General features: G+C 34.0%; 1 protein-coding gene and 1 pseudogene across 1 annotated transcript in view; both read left to right on the forward strand.

Moving 5' to 3' along the window:
• VGLL3 (vestigial-like family member 3) overlaps positions 1-7,854 on the forward strand; it is a 43,204-nt gene extending 35,350 nt beyond the window's left edge. Inside the window, exon 4 of the mRNA XM_012644320.1 lies at positions 7,811-7,854. Coding sequence (XP_012499774.1) covers positions 7,811-7,854 — 44 coding nt within the window. The remainder of the gene's footprint in view (positions 1-7,810) is intronic.
• An 84-nt stretch (positions 7,855-7,938) lies between these two features.
• LOC105810350 lies at positions 7,939-16,195 on the forward strand (annotated as a pseudogene).
• The last annotated feature ends 5,504 nt before the right edge of the window (positions 16,196-21,699 follow it).

Here is a 21,699-nt window from a genome sequence, read left to right on the forward strand (position 1 = left end):
GGTGATGTATCCTTAATTAGGTTTCTGTGGATAAGCAATGAATCCAGATTAGCTCTTCCTCTGGTTGGATTATCTATTTTCTGGATTGTAAAGCTGTCACTCTATAACCTAGAAACCTTTAAAGATGCATGTTTGGCTGCATTTGTTATCCAACAGATGTCTGGATAGTTAGAATCTCTTGAGAGTATTATAACTTATGGTTTCAGTTACAATAAGTGATCCAAGCATTTTTTTGGTCTTGTTCCTCTCCAGTTCTGGGAGAAGTCTGTAGAAAAAATTACAGAGAGTATTCCATTTCGCTTTTCCCTGCTCCCTTCTTCCTTTATTCTTTGTCTCTGTCTTCAAAGTTTTTTTTTGTTTTTTTTAATATCTGCTTTAGAAATTGAGGTCACTGAATTGGTAAGCAGTGTCTAAATTCCATATTGCACAGGTGGTCTCCAGCTTCTATTACCCAAGAGGTTATCTATCACATTGATATTCAAATTTTGAGTCTGGTAAATTGCCACTAGGATTAAAAAAACCCAAACTCTGCAATTTATGTTTTATATTTGTTCATAAGGTCAGTTTTTAAACAATTGGCTCATATTTGTAACTTCATATCCCTTTGCTTTAAGCACTTGCCAATTTACCTTCCAGCTGGGCATTATAATGTGCACAACTGTGAGGAAGTGGATGTCACTAAAGACAAAGACTAGAGATTCTGTACACGGGAGAGTTTGTTGTTTTGGAGGGAGAAAGGCTCTGAGAGGCCAGACAGAATTAAGTATCTTGCTGTCTGGGCCTGGGAAAACACAAACAAGGAGAAACACCTGGGCACTGAACTGCTTGCCACCTGCAACATTTGCCTCAGGTGTGCAGGTGCTGTGCTTCTTACAGTAACACAGTGAATTATGATCTTCTAGTAACATAAGGTTCAGTGAGTTTTACATTTCTACCTCTTTTTTGAACATGAGCTTAAAGACATTTTGGCAAGTTTAGGCAGTTTTTAACCTTATTGTGTCTGACAGTGATCCTAGGTCGAGATTTTAAGTGAATTCTAAATGTGCCTAGAGAAAACATTTCTATACACAGAAAAATCTCCCTCTGCTAGAAAATTATTATGCTGCCATAGCTAGTATCTTTTATAATGATTTTAGTGTGCAAGAATTGTAACCACAAGAGAATATTGTAATTAAAGTATCATAATAAATCTAATCTTTGGTCTGGTTTAAGAAAAATACATCTTATTTGTGATAACTTTAAAAAGAATTATTGTCCAACATTTACATACTAAATTTGGAGGTATAATAAGCCATCAAACTGGCAAAAACATTTGTCATACATGGAGGAAAATAGCTAGTATGCCTAATATACAAGAAACACTTAGAAATCAATGAGTAAATTATTTTTTAAAAAGCATAAGAATTCGGCCAAAGTTAAAACACAGAGGAGGAGATGTCTTAATCACACAATGTTCAACTTCACTAATAGTGACAGAAATGCAAAATGAAACAATTAGATACTTTTCATGTATAATAATAATCTTAAGTAGTGAAAAAGTATGATTATTGGTACAAAATTCCTGAGTGCATTTAGCCACCACAATTACATATGTAAATCTAAATGTGCATATGCTTAGATTCAGCAGTTATACAGACATATTTTCAGGAATTTATCTTTAGCTCCTAAGATATTCGCATAAGTAAAAAGTAAATTTGTGCGTGTGTGTGTGTGTGTGTGTGTGTGTGTGTGTATCCAAATGATGCACACATAGAGAATTGGTAACAATATACTGACAAATAAATATTGTGCAGCCCTTTAAAAGGATACCTATACATACTGACATGGAATGGTTTTCCAAGATAATACTGATGGTGAAATGAGCAATACTGGTGTGAGTATGTAAGTAGATCCTAAATATACTCAGCAAGTTGTCTGATGACAGGATATTTTATAGAATTTTTACTTTTAAATACTATTTAGTTTGATTTTAAATAATAATTCTATGATGTTGAGAGATTCAAAAAATTGTTTAAAAACAATAAAAACAGTTCTCCATGGTGGTTATATATGCTTTATCTTGATATTCTCCTGAAATGAAATTATAGTTCCCAAATTGTATAGCTCCCACTCTTATTTTTTTCTCTTGTTAGGATTAAGTTACTACCCCCACATAGATCTTAGTTAGAAATTCTTAACCAGTATTTAAACTGATTGCCACAGGACTTAGACAAACAAATGCAGTTGTATGATCATTAAGAATGATAATTCCATAGAGTAATAAAAAATAATATAACTGTCTCTTGTGTCTTTTTTGTTTGTGATCATTTGTCAATGTGTCAATGTTAGCTGTCAAGTTGTTGGCAAAGGTTGGATATTTTGATATAGCATCTGACCCAGTGTAGTATATATTGAACTTTGTAATAAGTATGACTTATATTTATTAGAGCATGAGTGAAGCAGGGGACTCATTTTTTTATTATAGAAATAAGCTACCAGCTTCTTAAGGTCTAATATTAACCATTGTGATCCAAATATTTTTTTGACTCTTAATATCTGTGAAATGAAAAATTTATTTTTATTCATTTAAGTGCACTCTTTACTTTTAGATCATAAATATTTCACCCACACTGCTAGGCCTTGTGTTCCTATTTGCCTCTCTTTTTATCAATAGCATGTTTCCCATTATATGGTTACCTCTTTTATCTTCAGCAATAAAATTAACTGGAAGCATATTCAACTTACTTACACATTGAGCTGTGGTCAATGGTATTGTCAAATGATCATACTTCTTTAGAGGTGAGACATGTTTTTTTTTAGTGGGATATGACTCTGACATTCAAACAGTCCCTAAAACTCAGGACTGTAGGAGTGCAACTTTTTCAGTTTCCCAATTATTATTTATTATTTCTGCCTAATGGTAGAAAACTTAACCTCATCAATTCTGGTTAATCTTAGTTCAACCTAATGATACCTTCATTGCTGTCAATTTAAAAGAAAATCCCATTTACAGTTGAAACTTCTTTTCAGATTCTTCCTTCAGCCTCTCCTTAGGGTTGCCTCTGTATTCCTAGAGAGAGATTCACACCACAAAAATCGAATTGTGAGTTAATGAGTTGTCTGCTTCTTGGTTCTGTCATTTCATTCTTATCCTGGCTCATCGTTTCCAAATATACCTTCTTCTTCCAGTCCTTTTCTCTGGGAATTCTCTATACAGTGTTCTCCCCAGTAATGGCCTGTCAAATTTCTCCTATTAGAGTTTAGCTTCCTAGTGTTTGTGATCACTCTAAGATGCTCATCTGAGGAGGGGGTTGGCCTATGCCATCTCTTCTGCCGTGGCAAATCCACATCACAGCTATGGGACATAGGGCAGGCCCACCAGAATTTCCATAGAGCTAACTTCTATATTCTTCTTGGGGGACCCATGGGAACTTTGAGATCTTTTGACAAAACACCCAGGAGTTGAAGGAGAAGCTAGGGAGGTCAGGGGGAGTTTCCAGGCCTTTCATGCTCAGACACAACTTGTTGTCATTTCTAGTTCTTTATTTCCATAGCTTTCTGCAAGAGGTGAATTTCTGAAATCTTAGCTAGAAACTGAATCATGATGCCTTGTTATATGTAGTCAGTTCTGTGATCTGAATTGTTATGCACCCCCCATTCATATGTTGAAAACTTAACCCTTCAGATGCTGATATTAGCAAGTGGGGTCTTTGCAGGGGGATTAGGTCATGGGGACAGAGCCTTAATGAATAGGATCAGCGCTGTTATAAAAGACGCCTGAGAGGTACCTGGCTCCCTCTGCCATGGGAGGACACAATGACAAGGTGCCCTCTGTGAACCAGAAAGCATGTGTTCACCAGACAAAAAATCTGCTGGAAATTTTATCTTAGATTCCCCAGGCTCCAGAACTGTGATAAATACATTTTTGTTGTTTATAAGCTACTCAGTTTATAGTATTTTGGTATATCAGCCAGAGTGGACTAAGACTGTCAAATGCTTCAAATTTTAAAGGAAAATCATACTGTGATCCTCTTCCTTGACTACGACTTTTCACTTGTCCCTGGTTATCCCAAGTTTCTTTTCTATGTTCATACTTCCTTTGCTGTCTTCCTGGGTCTAATTTTTTTTCCTTTTCTTTGGGTGGGCAGGTGCTAGTAGTGTTCGAAGTGAAGAAACAGGTCTATGGGCTTTCATTTCCTTTTAGGCTTTTCTTCTCACTGAATCTCAGACTCTCAAACTCTGAAACCAACAATTTGATGTCTTTGTTCCCTGATCCATTTTTGAATAACCCCTTCATGAGTCAAATGGCCACCTTACGTCTTAAAAGTTCACGCTGCGGGGAGGCTGAGATAGGAGGATCACCTGAGCCCAGGAGTCTGAGGTTGCTGTGAGCTAGGCTGACACCATGGCACTCTAGCCCAGGCAACAGAGTGAGACTCTGTCTCAAAAAAAAACAAAAAAAGTTCACCCTGTGGAAGTCTGTCAGGGGTGGAGGGGTTAAATCAAAGATACATATAGAAAACACAGCAGTTAATATGACATATCCTTATTATACCATTGAAGTAGTCTTCATCTGAAGTGTAACAAACTACTATGTAATCATTTATTACGTCTTAGGAAAAACATGACAGATGTGTAGTTTTTAAAAAAATCACTAAGAGAGCTATTTTGTTAATCTTGATATCAATTCTGTTATATTGGGGTATTTCTCAACAGTGCAAAAAAGAGTATAAAATATCTATTGATTTTTTCTTGAATAGATTTTGTGAGAGAATTTTGACTTGGGGTGTTGGGGAAATACAGGCCAGTGCCACAAACCACAGCCAATATATCTCATGTAAGGTGAGCACGTATGTTGTGGTTAAGATCATTGACTCTGACATCAGACTGCCTCTTTTAAAATCTCAGCTCTACTTAATAATTGCATCACTTCTCTGAGTTTCAATTTGCTTATTTGTAAAGTGGATATGATTATAGCATAGTTTGGATCATCAAATGTGACATCTCATGTAAAGCACTTAGCAGAGTGCCTGGTATATTTATTTAGGCCCTAAGAAAATGTTAGGTAACATCATCTTTATGATTTATTCCTACTGAAAATCTCACAGACTAAACAATAAAAGCAAAATTAAATTACTAATAAAAAGAAAGTAGACATGAGTGATTTCTGACAGTCAGTGGATAAATCTCAGGATATGTTATCAACTAATTTCAGATAAGTTTGAGTTGGGGAAGTGAGGAGACAAAAAAGCCTGAATAGGAGCAAAACTTGTAGCAAAGTAGATTCTGTTCTGGCCATAAAATTCGTGGAAAATCCCAAATACATGTAGACCACATAAGGGTCATGGATTAACAATTTTGTTCCCATCTACCTTCGCTGGGAAAAACTAAAACTAAATTTACTGGTTGACTCTGAAGTATTCTGCTATACCTTCGTCAATTGTCTTAACTAAAACAAAATTATAGCCCTGCTTCTCTGTTGCAACTCATTTGAAGGGTCTTTGTTTGTGTTTCCTCGTTTCCTTACGTATGCCTATTTTGAGATTTACAGAAATGAGTGTCTGGTAATTAAAGCAAAGGTTTGATTTTTGTCCTACCACCAATAAGAAGCTAAACCACAAGGTTCCATTAGATATTTCACAGACTATAGATGAATTGACTTTTTAAGGTTTGCATTGTAGTGATGCAAAGACATAGACACAAAAAATTAAAGAGAGAATGACTTCTGTTATTCTGTTTGGAAAATTTGGGACTATCTTAAGTAATGTAGTACTTGTCCATAGAAAAAGGCTCACGTGATTTTGAAGGAGTCGTATGTCTTTGCAATGCAAACTAGAAATTGCCTTTAGTTCAAAGGAAAAAAAGAAACACTCAGATCACTTGATGATTACAACAGTATTCATGACTTGCAGTGCTGACATTCTGTGGATTGATGCAGTCTTCAAGTGTGGAAATACTGAGTCATACAGAAGATGAGACGTTTTAATAATGAAAAAAATATTTATATAGTCAGCAGATTGTCAGTAAAGGTGGTTTAAATTATAAGAGTTATCCAATAGAGACTAGGTCAGGTTGCAAATTATTCTAACCAGAAAGTCATTTGAAAATGAATTAAGTGAACTTAAAGTGAGTTGATGTACCCCAGATCCTTTTATTTCTTTTGCCTCTACCTCTTTTTCCTCTTTTATCTGCCTCCTCCTCTTATTTTGAAATGGGAAAGAAAAACTATTGACTGTGTGTCAAGGGTAATATCAGTACACTTGAGAAAAGAATAAAGATGTAACCAGTTTTTTGGCATTCGGGAAGTGTTGCCTTATCCTGGTACACAAATGCTGTGTAGTACACAATTTGTGACTTACAATTTTATGAGGTTCTTCTATATGTCCTGTTTGTTTTCTCTCTCTTTATGTAATTTGCTTTGTAGCTTGACTTAATGTTTCCATTCAACAACTAATTGTGTCTGGTTAGTAATGACATCCATTATTATATAAAATTCTTTGACAAGTTGAGGGATAAGAAATGTTCTTTTAGTAACAATAAAAACTTAAACCATACTGGCTCATTTAACTATTCAGTTTGTGACATCCAGCCCAAATTTACAACAGTTTAGATCAAGGGTCAAGAAGACAGCCTGAGATCCTTGCGCCCACACAATAGCAATCATGCCACATTTCTACCCACTTGTTTAAAAGGCTTCACTGCACCTTTTGGTATATAGTTCTGAACCACTTAAGAGCAACTTAAGTTGTTTATTCTGCATTTTCACTTTTCCAAACAATTATACAACAGTTACAGAAATAAAGGGAACTGAAAGAAGTGATGGATGTGTTAACTAACTAGACTGTGGTAATCATTTCATAATCTATAAGAACATTAAAGCATCTTGTTACACACCTTAAATATAAACAATTAAATTTGTCAATTATACCTCAATAAAGATAGATAGAAGAACAAAACAAAACCAACCAGATGTAAACTAAAGGTGCCATATGAATTGTCCATATCAGAAATTAGTCAATTAACTGTTTGAGATCCATTTCTATGTTTTCTCTTTGATAAACTTCTTGATTTTACTTTTAATTTGAAATTAACTTTGAGTTAGAATTAATCTATGTTCATATAACTTCCTTTTGTCATTTTTTTTTAAACTTTCTTCTAAATTTTAATTTTTTGCTAGGTAGTATAGATTTTTTAAGCCACATTAAACACTTTCTGGAGGAAGATGGAATAAAAATAAGTAAATTAATAAATAGAATATAGATTTGTGCTAATAGCTATGAACAAACTATATTACAACGGTAGACTCCATTTTAACCAAGTCTAATTGTTCACCATAATTTAGAGCAATCCCACGGTGGAACACATTTCAAAATAACAGAATTTATTCATCATTTAAGTCTAGAAGAATCATTTTGATTGTTGCTGAAAGTATTAATTGAAACACTGCTTAGATGCACCAAAGATTGGTTTTGTCTTTTTTTCTCCCAATATCAGCTCCTTTTGAAAATAAAAGGTTTTCTTTTTTTATTATATTTTATTTACTAATCACTAATACTCCAAGAAAATGAATACCAAAGCAAAGAATTTGTATTGTATAAATAGCCCTGTTCTAGTCTAGCTAGCATTTTTGTCACATACTGTGTTGGTTGGCTTTCTGAAAATCGTGAGTTCAAGTACAGAATTTGCCTAGAGACCAGGTTGTCCTCAGGTCAGACCTTACAGTTGTCTGGGTTATCTTTTTGGTTTCTATCCAATGCATAGCAGGTTGTGCTCATTTTTGAGTGTTATATGTATTAATGTTCTTCATTTTTCCCTTTGTGATCTTTTCTAGGTCTACAGCATCAAGACAAGAGCAAGGAATCACCATGGTACTGAAATACCCAGTACTAGCAAATCAGGTTGCAGCATGAGTCCAAGGGCCCCCTGGGAAAAGATGCTGTCAGGATTTTCCACTCCGCCATGGGACACGGGACACGACAGACACGGAAGGAGAAGAGGAAGCGTCAGGCAGTAAACTTTGGTTTGAGCCTTTTCTTGAGAAAGCAAAGTGCGTTCTGGACATTGAAGAAAAGCATTTTTGTTTGGTTTTTCCCTCATCTGAGCCTTTGCCAGCTGTGCAACTTTTTCTGTTTTCTTGCTTTTATCAATATGTGGTTTTTGTTTCATTTTGATTTTTTTTTAAACCAACCACCTTGTCAGGAAAAGATGAACTACAGATTAAGATGCTCTTACTTTCAGGAACACAGTTTTGTAGCTCTATGTGCATCTATTTTTATAGAAATACAGAATGTTTGGTTTAGCATTGATGGGCTATATTTGAGGGATGTATTTTTTTTTAATATTGTAAAAATTGTTGAGTTCTGTTTAAAGAACTTGCTCTCAGAGAAGCACTGGCAAAAATGTTTAAAATGCTTGTCTTTAAGATGCCTGTGATATGGTCTGTCTGTGCTTTCTAGGTTACCTCAAGTGTTTGATTATTTTCTTCTTTTTACAAAGGTAGATATATACCGTAGCCAAACCAGTGCAGTATTGTTTTTGCCTTGAATCTCAGTAAAGATTTAATTCCATGGTAGCTCAATTAATTTTGAGTATATGTATAGCTTGAAAAGTTTTTTTAATGGCCACACTGAAGAAAGGATATTTTATTACTTTGATTTTCCCCAAAGAGTAAGGTGGAAATTAACTAAGAAGAAATTTGCATAAATTTTCAATCAGATGGAAAGTTTGCCTAGAATATAATAATTTTCTTCCTTATCTGTCCGACTTTAACAAATGAAACCAGAGGTTATATACGACTACTGTGGTTAAATTTAACCACACTACCTATGAGTGCCAGTGACTTATTTTTCTTGTTTCTAATTATTCGTTCATGGCAATTTAAAAAGTCATATTGTAGGTGGATTTTTTTTTTCTTGAGAGAGTTCGAAGGAAGGTACTAGACCCATCATAAAGTTCTGGTTGTTTCTGATAATGTCACCCATCATTATAAACTGAAAAATAATATATTCTATATGTAATATTCTAACCATAGGATTTTGCAAGTCTTTATTTTTTTTGGTTTAAATCTAGTTTTACCTGATTAATTCTTTTTAAGAGAAATTTTTAGGGCAAAATGAAATTTATATTTGGATTTAAATGTATGCCACGATTGTTAAGATGGGGCTAAAAATTGAAAATTTGAGGATTCAATTTGACATGGCTCTCAGGATCAAAATAAAATGAAGTTGGAATTATCATGAAGCCACTGCTAGGAAAACATTAGGATTATGAAAATAGCAGTTATTGATAATTTAAGGACTTTAAAGGCAAGGTCCATTACTTCCTTCAACTGCTTCCAGAGATAAGTCATGTAAAATGTTCATGTAATATAGAAGTTTTCTTAGATAAAGAGTTTTCTCACACTCTCCCATTTTTCTCCCTACCCACATGAAATAGTATGTTCAGTGAAATGCCACTTTCCATTTTGAATTGTGTATATTATGTTTGTGTACATTTTATACATGAACAACACAACATGCTAAGCTAAGCAGAGTTTTCACAGATAATCTTCAAATATTTCCCTTGGCTATATTTTATGCATGAATTTTCTTTCCTGGTGCATCATGTGAATTATAAATCTATACACTTCCTTGTATTCTTATTACTCTGTACTTTGCTTCTTAACTAGACTCTCTTTAACACAGTGTGCACATTTTTACTAATGTAGCATCTGAAATTAAGAAATCTTCCACTCACTAATAATATAAACTTAAATTTCTAGGGATTGGCCTGGTTAAATTGTCTTCAATTTGATTTAATATAATCGTTTTACTTGTAATTTGCCCAAATATGTGGAGCACAGAGTTTAATGATTTTATAAAATTTGTTTTGTCTTGTGTCCTCCTGAGTTTTCAACTACAAGTATTCAGCAGTTCCTATGCAGTGACTCACTGAGGTTTATTTATTTGCCTCATCTTCCCCTGGAACCTATTAACTTCCTTTGCAGTTTATTTCAGAACAGTTTCATACTTGAACTCATTCAGGTCATTCAATTGGATTTTCCCAATTAAGGATAGAAGTAAAGTATTTACTTCTTACTCCTTTTTGTATTCTCCACTGAATTAAATTGAAGACAGAGAACAGATAATTAGATGGCTTCACCCTGAATTTAGACTTTGCTCTGTGACCCTCCTGCTAACAGATAAAACATTTTTTGGCTCTGGGAACTCAAGAAAGGTTGGGAACCTGCATTCTGATTACACGGAAAAGATTTGTTAATGAGCTCTCCCTTTGAAAACAGGACGCAAGTATTGTTGGCACAAGGGCCACACCAAAAGAGTATATCAAAATATAAGCAGAAGGAGAATGAGCATGTCTCTGTAATTGTCTGGCATCCTCTTGCTATGACCATATTACCATATTACCATTACCACCAGAAGTTATAAAAGAGAGTAGGTTGCAATTTAGCATCATATTCTGCATTCAAAGTCTAAAATGCTATCACTCTCTGAATCTGGTTTTCTCACATCAAAATGATGCTGTTGTATTTAAAGGCCTCCAAAGTGCTTTGTTGGGCACCACCTGCCTCCCTGGTTTTATTCAAAACCACTCTATCTTTGACTATTTTACGAGTTAAACTTCATGTAGTTTTCTAAAGATCTGTGAAGTAGACCCTAGAAAATCATCTCATTTACTCTAAATCTAAACTGTGCTTCTACCATTGTACTATCAGAAGCTAAGGAATAGCATGATGTTGACAAGTTAGGATCCAAACAGGTTATTTGGGTCCTTCATTGTTAATTTGAAAAGAGCCTTTAAACTTTTTTGGAAGAAGTATATATTCTTAAGGTTAACCATCCTCTCTTATCTCCTCCTCTAACTTTTCTTCTTTCTCTTCCTCTTAAGACTATTTATATTTTTATGTTAAGTAAAAATGGCCAAGATTGCTCTAAAATTCAGAAAATAAGAACTAGTGGGTTGCAAGTGATCGAGGAATTAATTCTTTTAAATTTATAATACTTAAAAAAAATTCTAGGCACTGGCATAAAAATGCCCTTGAGGAGCTTGTTATTGTTTATGCAAATAATATTTGCCCATTCCTCTTCTAAGACTTGCAGAATATGTGGCAGAATCTAGCTTTTGAGTTTATTATCTGGTTTAATGTTTTGTTACTTAAAGTGGTAATCAGAAACTATATTTCAAGAAACCGCATTCTATCTCTTCCTGAATATCCCTTTGTTTAGCAGTATTTGCTGAATTAAGCCAACAGGGGCAGTGGAATTAAGTGACAGAAAAAGGAAAGTATGTATGTTAGAGATTTGACTAGGGGATTAATAGAGAAGCAGAATGAATTAGTTGAAAAGAGGTTGGATATTAAGCCATTGTCTAAATTCTGGTTTAGCCACAATTTAATGTGTGATTTTGGGTTTCATTTATTTATCTAATGAGTAAAGTGGAATAATACCTAACCAGCCAGCTGTTAAAGTTGAAAAATTATATATATATATTGATTACATATATATAATCAATTATCTGGTTCATATTAGATGTTCAATCAATAACAGCCACCACAAATGTCTATCAGTTGAGTAAGTAGATCATTAAATTGAGCTCCCGATCATCCCTTCTCTTCACTTTACATAACCATTTCTGCACCAACCAAGTAGATATATGACTGCTTTTCTGTCAGAAACTATTGCAAAGAGAATATTTTCCTCCTATTAGGTGTGGGAGATAAAAATCTTAATTTCTTTATTTGCTCTGACTTTTTAACATGTCATTTCTAAAAGAAAAGAAATTAACCTCTTAGTGGTGTGTAGGTCCAACTCTGAGTTTTCTTACACATTGCAAAATTTTATTTATCCAGGGCCTTATCAATTACTGTCTCCAAAATTATGGGGATAGTGTCATTAATCCACCAACGTTTACGTTTTTCAGTTGTATTATGGGTTTTCTTGTCACCTGGAATAAGAATGTTTCTTTTGAAGTTATCCGATTTTTTTTTTTTACTTGCCTTGGAGGAAAAGTTGCAAAATATGGTGGAAAAAATCTTCTGCATGAAAAGGGGGGAAAACAGAACACTTTACGATCTCAGTCAGCAGATTTACTCTACTTGAGAAAAAAAGAAACAATTTTATTGGAAGCAGATGTTGACACTCTGTCAGTTATTGAAGATGTAAAGAGTTCACTCGAACCATTCCAGTTACAAAGGGTATTGATGGCAGTTCGAATTCCTGTGATTGATCACCTTCGAAACGGACAGAAGGACAGCAGAAACTGTGTAAGACCCAAAATGAGATCAGCCTGCCAATTTTAATATACAGGACCCTAAAAACTCAGTATTTTTCTTTTCTCCAGGATAAAAGAACATCTTCCAGAAAAAGTAAGGCTTGTTTGAGAGAGAAATTACAATTTATTCTCAAAAACATTTAAAGACTGAAGAGAGCATTTTAAATCTATTGCAAATATTATTAAAATGGTTTAGAAAAATTAACTAAAATTTTCATCCAAAAATGTATGAAGACAAATATGTAAACTATAAAAAAGTGGATGGCTCTGGTGAGTGGGATATGAGCGGAGTCTGCAAAGAAACCTCATTGTCGATAGCTTCAAAATGTTAATTTCCTTGGTAACTAGGAAATTGGTCACAGAACAGTCTTTTAGAATTTTTCAGTAGGTTTTTTTCTTCTTTTAGTGCTCTCTGGGAATTTCATCCTATATACTTTCCAACCTGTAGAGATAGTCATTCCTGTTAAAATATCTTAATTTTCTGATTTTTTTATTGTCCATTGTGCTTTTTTTTGGTTTGAAAAAATTTTTACAGTTTCAAATCATTGATCAAACTTGTATTCTCTTAAAATTGTGGTCAACTTAATTTGATCTAATAAATTTATCTGAATAAGTTCCAAGAAATTCTACTAAATTAAGTTTAATTTAGCAATTTCATTGTATAAGTAAACAAGGACATCTTCTAGAAAAGGGCAAGTCAGCTTCAATTAATTTTCTTTTTAACAATTTCTGGACTATTAAATTTTGACTTAAGAATAATTCTTTTAAAATGCAAGATTCCTAATTGGTTTTTTTTGGTATATGCTTAAGGTGTGAACTTTTCTAATGATATCTCTTTATATTATTAGAGATGTACATTTTTTCTATGCTGTGACTAGAGCAAAAGGTAATAATGATTATTTACACACTTGATTTAATTTCTTAGGATATGTAAAATCTTGGATATTATATTTGATTTAAAAATACTATTCCATATGTTTTGCAGGATATACAATATAGAGAAAGATTTTCATGTGAATTCTTTATATCACTTTAAAGTGCATATATTTAAAGGGAAAATATGGATTCAATTTGTCTTCATCATATAAATCTAGGTAAGGTGAAATGCTTTTGTGAAAAAAATACAGAGTATGGTGAACTTTATATTTGTCACTTGATGAGGTAAACTGCAAACTAATAATAGAAATATTATCTTTCTGCATTGAAATGAAAGAAAATTCCAGATTTGTTAGTTCTATGAGCAATTATGCTATCCTAATTTTACATTTCCAGAAAAAGAAATTAACTAATCTTAGTTATGTTGCCATTTTAATTAACAAAAAATATATAATTCAGAACACTTTTGGCTTTATAAGATAATTATAAGATTATATGTTTTTCCATATTTTTGTGGGGTTGGGGGAGAGACATCTTCTTCTTTCTATTCACTCTTCAAATGCAGTTCTCATAACTATGTGTTGATGATATAAGATGATGGAAGGCTTTGTAATAAAAACAAATGTCATTATCTTCAATTTGTTCAATAAATAATTTAATGTGAACTGAATGTTTTTATTTTAATGTAGCATTTAGGTTTGGTCTGCATTTCTTGACAATTAATTAAAGCTCTTTTCGTTTCCTCCTTATTCAATTAAGCAACTTCTATGTATCTTTGGAAATTACAACATCTTAGGTTTATTAAATTAGAGGTTAATTTCTAGAGCCAAGGAACTTATATGTTACAGTGAAGAGTGGATTATAAAATAAATGTTTATAATGGTAGAGAAACTAAAATGAGATATATTAATTATGTAACTTCAGGAATCTTGAGAATTTTTTAATATAATGCTTCTAAGGTTATCAGTTGACCCTTTGGGAAGGATACATTTTATCGCTTTGTTTTTACATTTGTTGACAGAACTTGCTATAAGTAGTATGAAAAACAAACAAACAGAAAATTTCCTACAATTCATTGACATTGACAAAGTGGCCCTCAAAAAGAGAATTCTAAGAGCTTGTATTTTGAAGGAAGTTAGAGTTTCTCTATTTGGACTCTCTAGAAAAGGGCAGGTTGTTATCAATTAATTTCCTTTTTAACATTTTCTGGAGTACTAAATTTTGACCTCAATATAATAATATAATTCTTTTAAAATACAAGATTCCTTAGCTTTTTTTGGGGGGGGTGTATGTGCTTAAGATGTGAACTTTTCTAATGGTATCTCTTTACACTATTAGAGATGTACATTATTTTCTTATTAAATGAATAATTTTAATTTACTTTTCTTATTAAGTGAATCTTTAATGTGAAAGTACAAAAGTCTGGAGATCATTATTTAAATGAGTAGACCCTCGGCACTACAAGTGAAATAACTTGGCAAAAGCTTATTAATTGTTTGTGGTATTTACGATAGACTAGTGTATGAGTTTTTTGTGGCTGCTGTAAAAGACCACAATCATAATGGCTTAGAAGAAGACAGATTTATTATCTTCTAGTTCTGTGGGTCAGATATTTGACAAAGGTCTTGTCTTGGTGGGCTACAGGGTGTCGGCTGTATTCCTTATGGATGCTCCAAGAGTGAAACTGTTTCCTTGCTGTTTTCAGCTTCTAGAGTCCTTTGTTTATGGCCTCCTTCCATCTTCAAATCCAGCAACTGCTGATGAAGACCTTCTAACATGGCTTCACTCTGACCTTCTCTTCTTCCTCTCCCTTACATGTTTAAAGCCCCTTGTGATTACATTGGCTCCACCTGTAGAGTCCAAGATACTCTTTCCATCTCAAGGTCCTTTACCTTAATTACATCTGTAAAGTCCTTTTTTCCATGTAAGATAACATATTCACAGGTTTTAGAGATTAAGACATGGAGCCATTATTCTACGTTTCATAGTTAGTATTGGACTTCAATCATTTTTATATCAGCCTCGTGGAGGGGAGGATTTAATATTTCACTGGAAATATTAATAGAAATACATAATGTTTCCATGGGTATTTGTGTGGAGGTTCATCTTCATTCACTTAAATAACTGCATATGAAGGAAATTCCAGTCACTATTTCAAACGTTTCATGCAGTTATTATGGTGTCTCAGAATCCAAAGAGTTATGTGGTATTTGTGTAAGATGAGCACTCTCAGGGGGTGGAGAGAAGGTCATCTAGTGCAGATTCTTCCTAGCTGAAGTGTGTTTTCTCTGGGGACAACCAACTACTATTTAATTGTTTTGTTTCCTTTTTTGGGAACATATGCCCATCCCCTGTGATGTCCTAAGTCTCCAAGCATCTCATTTGACCTGCCTATACACATTTGACTAAACAGCTAAATATGACCACATTGACGTGGTAAAGCTTTAACACTTCTGTCCAGATTGAATCATTCCATCTGCTATCAGTTAAGCAGTGGAAAAACTGTTATGGAAAAGCAAACATGTTTTGATAGATTTAATGTGTAAAGTGGGTATCCATGCTCTGGAATGCTGCTGATCAATAAATGAGCTGCAAGACTTTGTTAGAAACAACACTCAGGAACAACTGTTTTACTTTCCATACCAAGTTTGGCTGTGGCTGAATGAAGAACACCAGCATTGATCTTTGCTTTGCACTTGTATGAGAGACTATTTGCAGAGAGCCAAATATAGCAACAGAGGATTTAATATCTTGCCAAAAAATACAAAATCTGTTCCCCTTTAAGCATGACACTCTATCCTTTTCTTGTGGATCTTACTAAAAGGAAAATATAGCTTTAAACTGCCTCATTCCTCCTGTGAAAATTCACTAAACTTTTTCAACTAAGCTATGTATGGTTTTGTGGTGTTTCATGTTTTCAAAAAAAAAAAAAATGGCTACATGAGACATCTGCTCAGTATTATCATTTTTCTTACAAAAAAAATCTCTGGTGATGAATGTGTTAATTAATTTGATTTTAGTAATCATTACACAATGTATACATATATCAAATCATCACATTGTATACCTTGAATATATACAATTTTTATTTGTCAATTATATCTCAATAAAGCTGGAAAAAATACCTCTGTAAATTGAAGATTGGAGTCAACAGCAATTACTAAAATCACACTTTGGTAGCTTTAGGACTACCCAAGAATCACTGGGTGATGTTTCATGTTTCATTTTTTTAAAACCAATTTTTTTTAAAAGAAGAATTGGCTTCAATTAATGGGGTACTGTTTTTGTCTTAGAACATGGGTGCTTTGTTCTGAGTGTTGTCTGATGGGTAGGCGGAGTAGTTAAGATTTCTCTATGAAATGGTTAATGACAATGGCTCTTCTGCTCAGCTTATGATGTATATACAGAATTTTGAAAACAGTTTTGCAAACTTCACCAGGAAAATAGCCTTCTACAGTGACAGCTTTACCAGACATCTCCGTGTGGGATTTTAAAACAAACACAGGGCTGTTTGGAAATACTTGGTATATATAAATATGCAAAATATGCTGAACAGTGCTAACAGCTGTAGGGTGTACTCCCTCATGCTTAAGTAGAATATTTTGGTGGCAGTGGTTGTTATTTTTTCCATCTTTGTTTTTAATTCCCGCCCCCCACCATCTCCACCCGCTCACCCATCCACAATCTCCTCCGAAAACACTAATTTAATACCCCCTCCCTACTTCCACGCTGCTTCCAAGAGAATCATTTCAGTAGATTCCCACTGGAAATGGTGGGCGGTGCCTTGAAGGAATGTTTCTGAGTTACATGATGTTGTAAAGGCTGAGCTTCAGGGAACTTGCTTGGACTTGATCTGATACTATCCTCACACACAGCCCAGACACTCTGCAGGCCGAATTCCATTAAGGCCTGTCATTGCAAGAAGAGGAAAAGTCCTGTTGTGAGTAGCCTTCCAGCTATGATGATTCCAGACATCATTAAATAATCATTTTACGTGTGTGTTATCAGGTTCTATAACATCAAGGCACTCATCCATTTATCAGAATAAGCATACGTCTTTCTCCTCAGAGCCAAAAAAAAAAAAAAAAAGGCGGAGACACCAAAGAGAAATTAAATATTAAAGTCTCTTCTTCCAGGATTTTGACGGTTGAAGATTTGGAGGAGGAAAGGTGGCAAATATGAAGAGAGAAAGCCTGGGTCCTAGTACCATTTCCACTGGTATTAATATTTGTTGATATCACTTACTCCTATGTTTCTTCAGTTTCTTTATTAGATGAAGATCAAATGAAATAAGAAATCTAAACTGCCTTGGGAAAACCAAAAATACTACAGAGATACAAAGATATTATACAGATATTGTTAATAAACTAATATTTATTAAAAGTCCCCTATATTCCACAAGCATTACCTAAATTTATCTCAAATAATTCTTACAAATAGCAGTACATAGACAGCATTATTTGGGAAGCTATTAGCAATATATAAAAATGGGGGTTTGAGTTTTAGTGATGCCACTTAAGAGCTGTATGTTCTTAGACAATTCCCTTAACCTCCTTAATTCTCAGTGTGATCATCTGTAAAATGAGGATATTAAAGGTAACCATTTCACAGAGTTGTTATGAACACAAAATGTGATATTTTAATCATCACTAAATGCTATTGTTCCTCTTTTAATTAATCTTATTTTTTGGTAATTGAGGAAATCATCAGTTAAGCCTTTGCTCAAGGGTACTCAGCTGCAAGTGACAGAGCCAAGATTCAAACCCAGATTTAACCAACAAAAATCTCAGACCACTACACTGCCCCCAGTGCTTTTCCTATTGTCATATCTGAATGTATTTGCTGTGAGCAGATTTTAACAATCTCTTAGCCAACTGGTATAAAAGGGACAGAAGGAGAAACTAAAAATGACCAGAAAGCATAGGGTACTTTGGAAGAGTGAGAAAGAATAATGTGGCTTTCATGAGCCAGAGTTATGATAGACTATGGAATTGTGGAACATTATTTGCTACCTGGGGATACAGAATCAATTCGTTCCACATATTCTTCTGGTCTAAAGATGTGGTCATTTTTCTACTCAGGTCAACCTCAAATCTCATTAAAATAGTAAATAATGGGTTGGAGGAATTATAACTTTTTTCTGTTGACATCCTATTTTTCATCCAACACTGTCAACTCCTTAATCTCTTTATGTGATGAGCTCTACTGTTTGCTAAACAATTCAAAATTACATTTTATTCCTTTTTTTTTTTTAAATAATGAAGGTAATATTTGTCAAGTACCCTCATTTCTCACACTCTGAGTATGTGTTGGGGCAGGACTGAAGGTGATGGAATAAAGTATTTAAAAACACTGAATTATCTCAATTTGTAGCTTCTCTGTCAGAAAGTGGTTACAAAAAGATTTGATTTTAATTTTACCCCCCACTTACCAGTTGTTTGAAGTGGGAAAAAAATACTTTTCCTCATTTGTAAAAAAGACATGGACATAGCTACATTATAGGGTAGATATGTAGATTTAATAGGATAATGTGTCTGTTGAATACTAGACTTCCCAGTAAGCTTAGGATTTCATGTATCGATTAATATTGGCCCCAATTTATTAGGCATCTATAGCCAGAAACTTTACAAAAGTTGCCTCATTGAATCCTCAGCACAACTTTCAAAGATGGGTTTCCTTATTCCCATATTAGAGATGAGAAAACTGAGTTTCAGAGATTTTAAATAACTCATCCAAAGCAGAATCAGGATTGAATGCTCAGATTGTGTAGTGTCAAAGCTCATGTCTTTTCCATCATATTAAGCTGCATCTCATTCTACTAAATAATTAATAGTATAGAGTGCTTACTGTTTGCTCACATTCATGTATAATATGTAAATAAAGCAAGAGTCTAAAGATTCTACTCTGAGCAGTTGAAAGCCTGGCTTCTAAACTGCTCATATCACAAACTAGCTATACTCTCTGAACTAAATTTCTGGTAAAATAATTACAAGATTATAATGATATTTGAGGTTGACCTGAGTAGAAAAATAATCATCATGGGTTATTGGAAAATCTAGTCCAATTCCTACACCAGAAGGCAAATTATAAACTATAATCCCCATTTTAGTCTTCCTCTAAACCCCATCAAGATAGAGCAGGAGAAATCTCCCTGCCCCAACAACTTGTGTCTGTGTGTGTGCATGTGTGTATATGCAAATAAAATACAAAACATATAAAAAATATTTTTTTCTCTCCATTTGGTCTTTCTACAGTGTCAACTCCATATGGTAACAGGACTAATACAAGTAAAACAAAGGGGTGATTTCAATCCCCATGAGACCTGGTTCGAAGTTATATGGATGTTCAATCCATTTTCCTTGACAATGTTGAAGGTGGCTATCGTGTTTGCACTGACTACTTGAACTAGGCTAAACCACTCTCCTATTGGGCAGTGCAAATTCATAAAACAAGTTTTAAAAATGTCAGCTTTTTCCTGGAAATATTCTTGGGCTTTTGTTTGTTTGTTTGTTTTTACTGAACACTCATTCATCAGTCAATGGAAATATTCTTAGATGCAACCACTGCTCCTTGCTCTCCTGCCGTACCTTTGGGCCCATGAACCTTCTAAACTTATCCATGTTCCCTGGCCGCATAACAATCCTCTTAGGCTTGTCAACAGAATTCAGCTCCTCTAATGTTGATCTTTTTATTGCATTTCCCAGAAGAAGTTTTTACCTGTTTTTTTACGTCCTTGATTGCTCTAACCCTGCCCCAACTCTGCTAAACTTTGGCTGCTGGAGTGAGCCAAGATTAGGCTGTCCTTCTGAAGCCTGAAAGGATTAACTTTGGAAAGTTAATCACCCAGTGGCAGATCAAGGATTTTTGAGGCCTGGAACTTATAGAAACTGAGGGGAGGATGATCTTTTAAGAAAAAGAATGCAAAATGAATACTAAGTTATGTATGTAAGTGAATATTGAGAATGAGAAATTCAAATTTTGAAAAGCTAATAAATACTACAAAACATGAAATTCAGATAAATAATGAATATATTAATTACCTGCTTAAGACACATGCATGGCATAACATACTAATTTTCTAACAGCTAGTTTTAATCCTCTGCACATGTCAAACCTGTTTCTTTTTCACTACCTTCTTACTTTTGGTGATAGAACACTCACGGGACATGTTCATGGAGAGAGATTATCTCAGGTGCATTTGAAACAATGCAGTGAGAGGTTAAAATATTCCTGGAAGCCATTCATGCACTAGGGTGTGATTACTTAATTATACATGGAAGCATTTCGAAATGGCATAAATATGCCCACTAAATCTCAACTATATGTATGTACCAACTCAACTCTCCCTTAACTTCATCTCTACCACACTACAAGGGGAATGGGTGATGGAGGAACATCTTGAGTGAATGGGATGTGTTCTTAAACAAGAATGGTTAAAACAGCTTATTTTGAAAAATTTACAAAAGGATATGTCGACATGAGCTCTAGGATCCTTCCTAAGTCTCTGGAAAGGGCTTGTGCAGGTAAGAGACACTGAAGCTTTAGCCTCATTAGCTTCATAGCAAATCTCCCTGTGCACATGCCACATAAACATGACCTCCGTGAAGGAAAAAAAAAAGAAGTTCTATTTAGAAGGGCGTTGGTTTGTGGCTTTGCAGTTTTAATTTCTGGTTTCTATCTGTTGTAATACTTTAAAATGAAAATTCAAAGACGATAAGAGAGTTACACAATTGAATAGCTAAGATTAAAAAAGATTTCAGGTTGAGAGAAGGAGACAGAAGGAAAGCTAAAAAGTTTTGGGAGGAATTTTACACAGACAAACAAGAAAAAGTAGTTTGTAAGATGACTCTGAACTGAAGAATTTATGTGCAAATAACCTGACATAGACAACAATGAGGAATGAGTTACCCCCGGATAAAGTAGTCATGTTTTTCTAAAGAATAAAACTATAGGATGTTTGCAACTATGTGTGACCACGAGCCAGAACTATATCACATATTTAAAGTAATGAAGTCTTACTGAATAATGAAGCATTACTGAAAGAATGCTTTCTTAGATTATCTGAAAAAATGTATTCCTGACCTAATTCTGTCACTAACAACCCAAGTGCTACTGAAAAAAATTACTAAATTTCCTTAGCGTTGTTTTCTCATCTATAAAATAGGAATGATGAAACTAGACAATCTCTAAGACTTCTTCTAGGTCTACAAGTTCTGTGATTATATGTGTATTTTCTTTAAATACAAAACCATACCCTATTTAGGCATCAGAATTAATGTTTTCCTGGAACTAGAATAGTTTTGAAAGAATAACCTAATTGGAAAAGATTATTTGACAACTTCTTCAGATGTTAATGGAAGTTCTAGCTATAAAAATTCAATAATGACAATGTTTTGCAGAGTGGAACAAAGAAAAATTCCAAACAATCCCTTTGCAACAAATGCTTTTGGTATTTATGTAATCTGAAGTGAAAAAAAAAAAAAAAAAGCAAAAGAGACATGATTCCCCCAGGGATTTGACATCCTGGAATTTGTATTTTTAACACAGTTTACCTTTCAAGGAGCCAATATTCAAACC

This window comes from Propithecus coquereli, unplaced genomic scaffold, assembly GCF_000956105.1.
Source record: "Propithecus coquereli isolate 6110/MARCELLA unplaced genomic scaffold, Pcoq_1.0 Scaffold21, whole genome shotgun sequence".
NCBI classification, from domain to species: domain Eukaryota; kingdom Metazoa; phylum Chordata; class Mammalia; order Primates; family Indriidae; genus Propithecus; species Propithecus coquereli.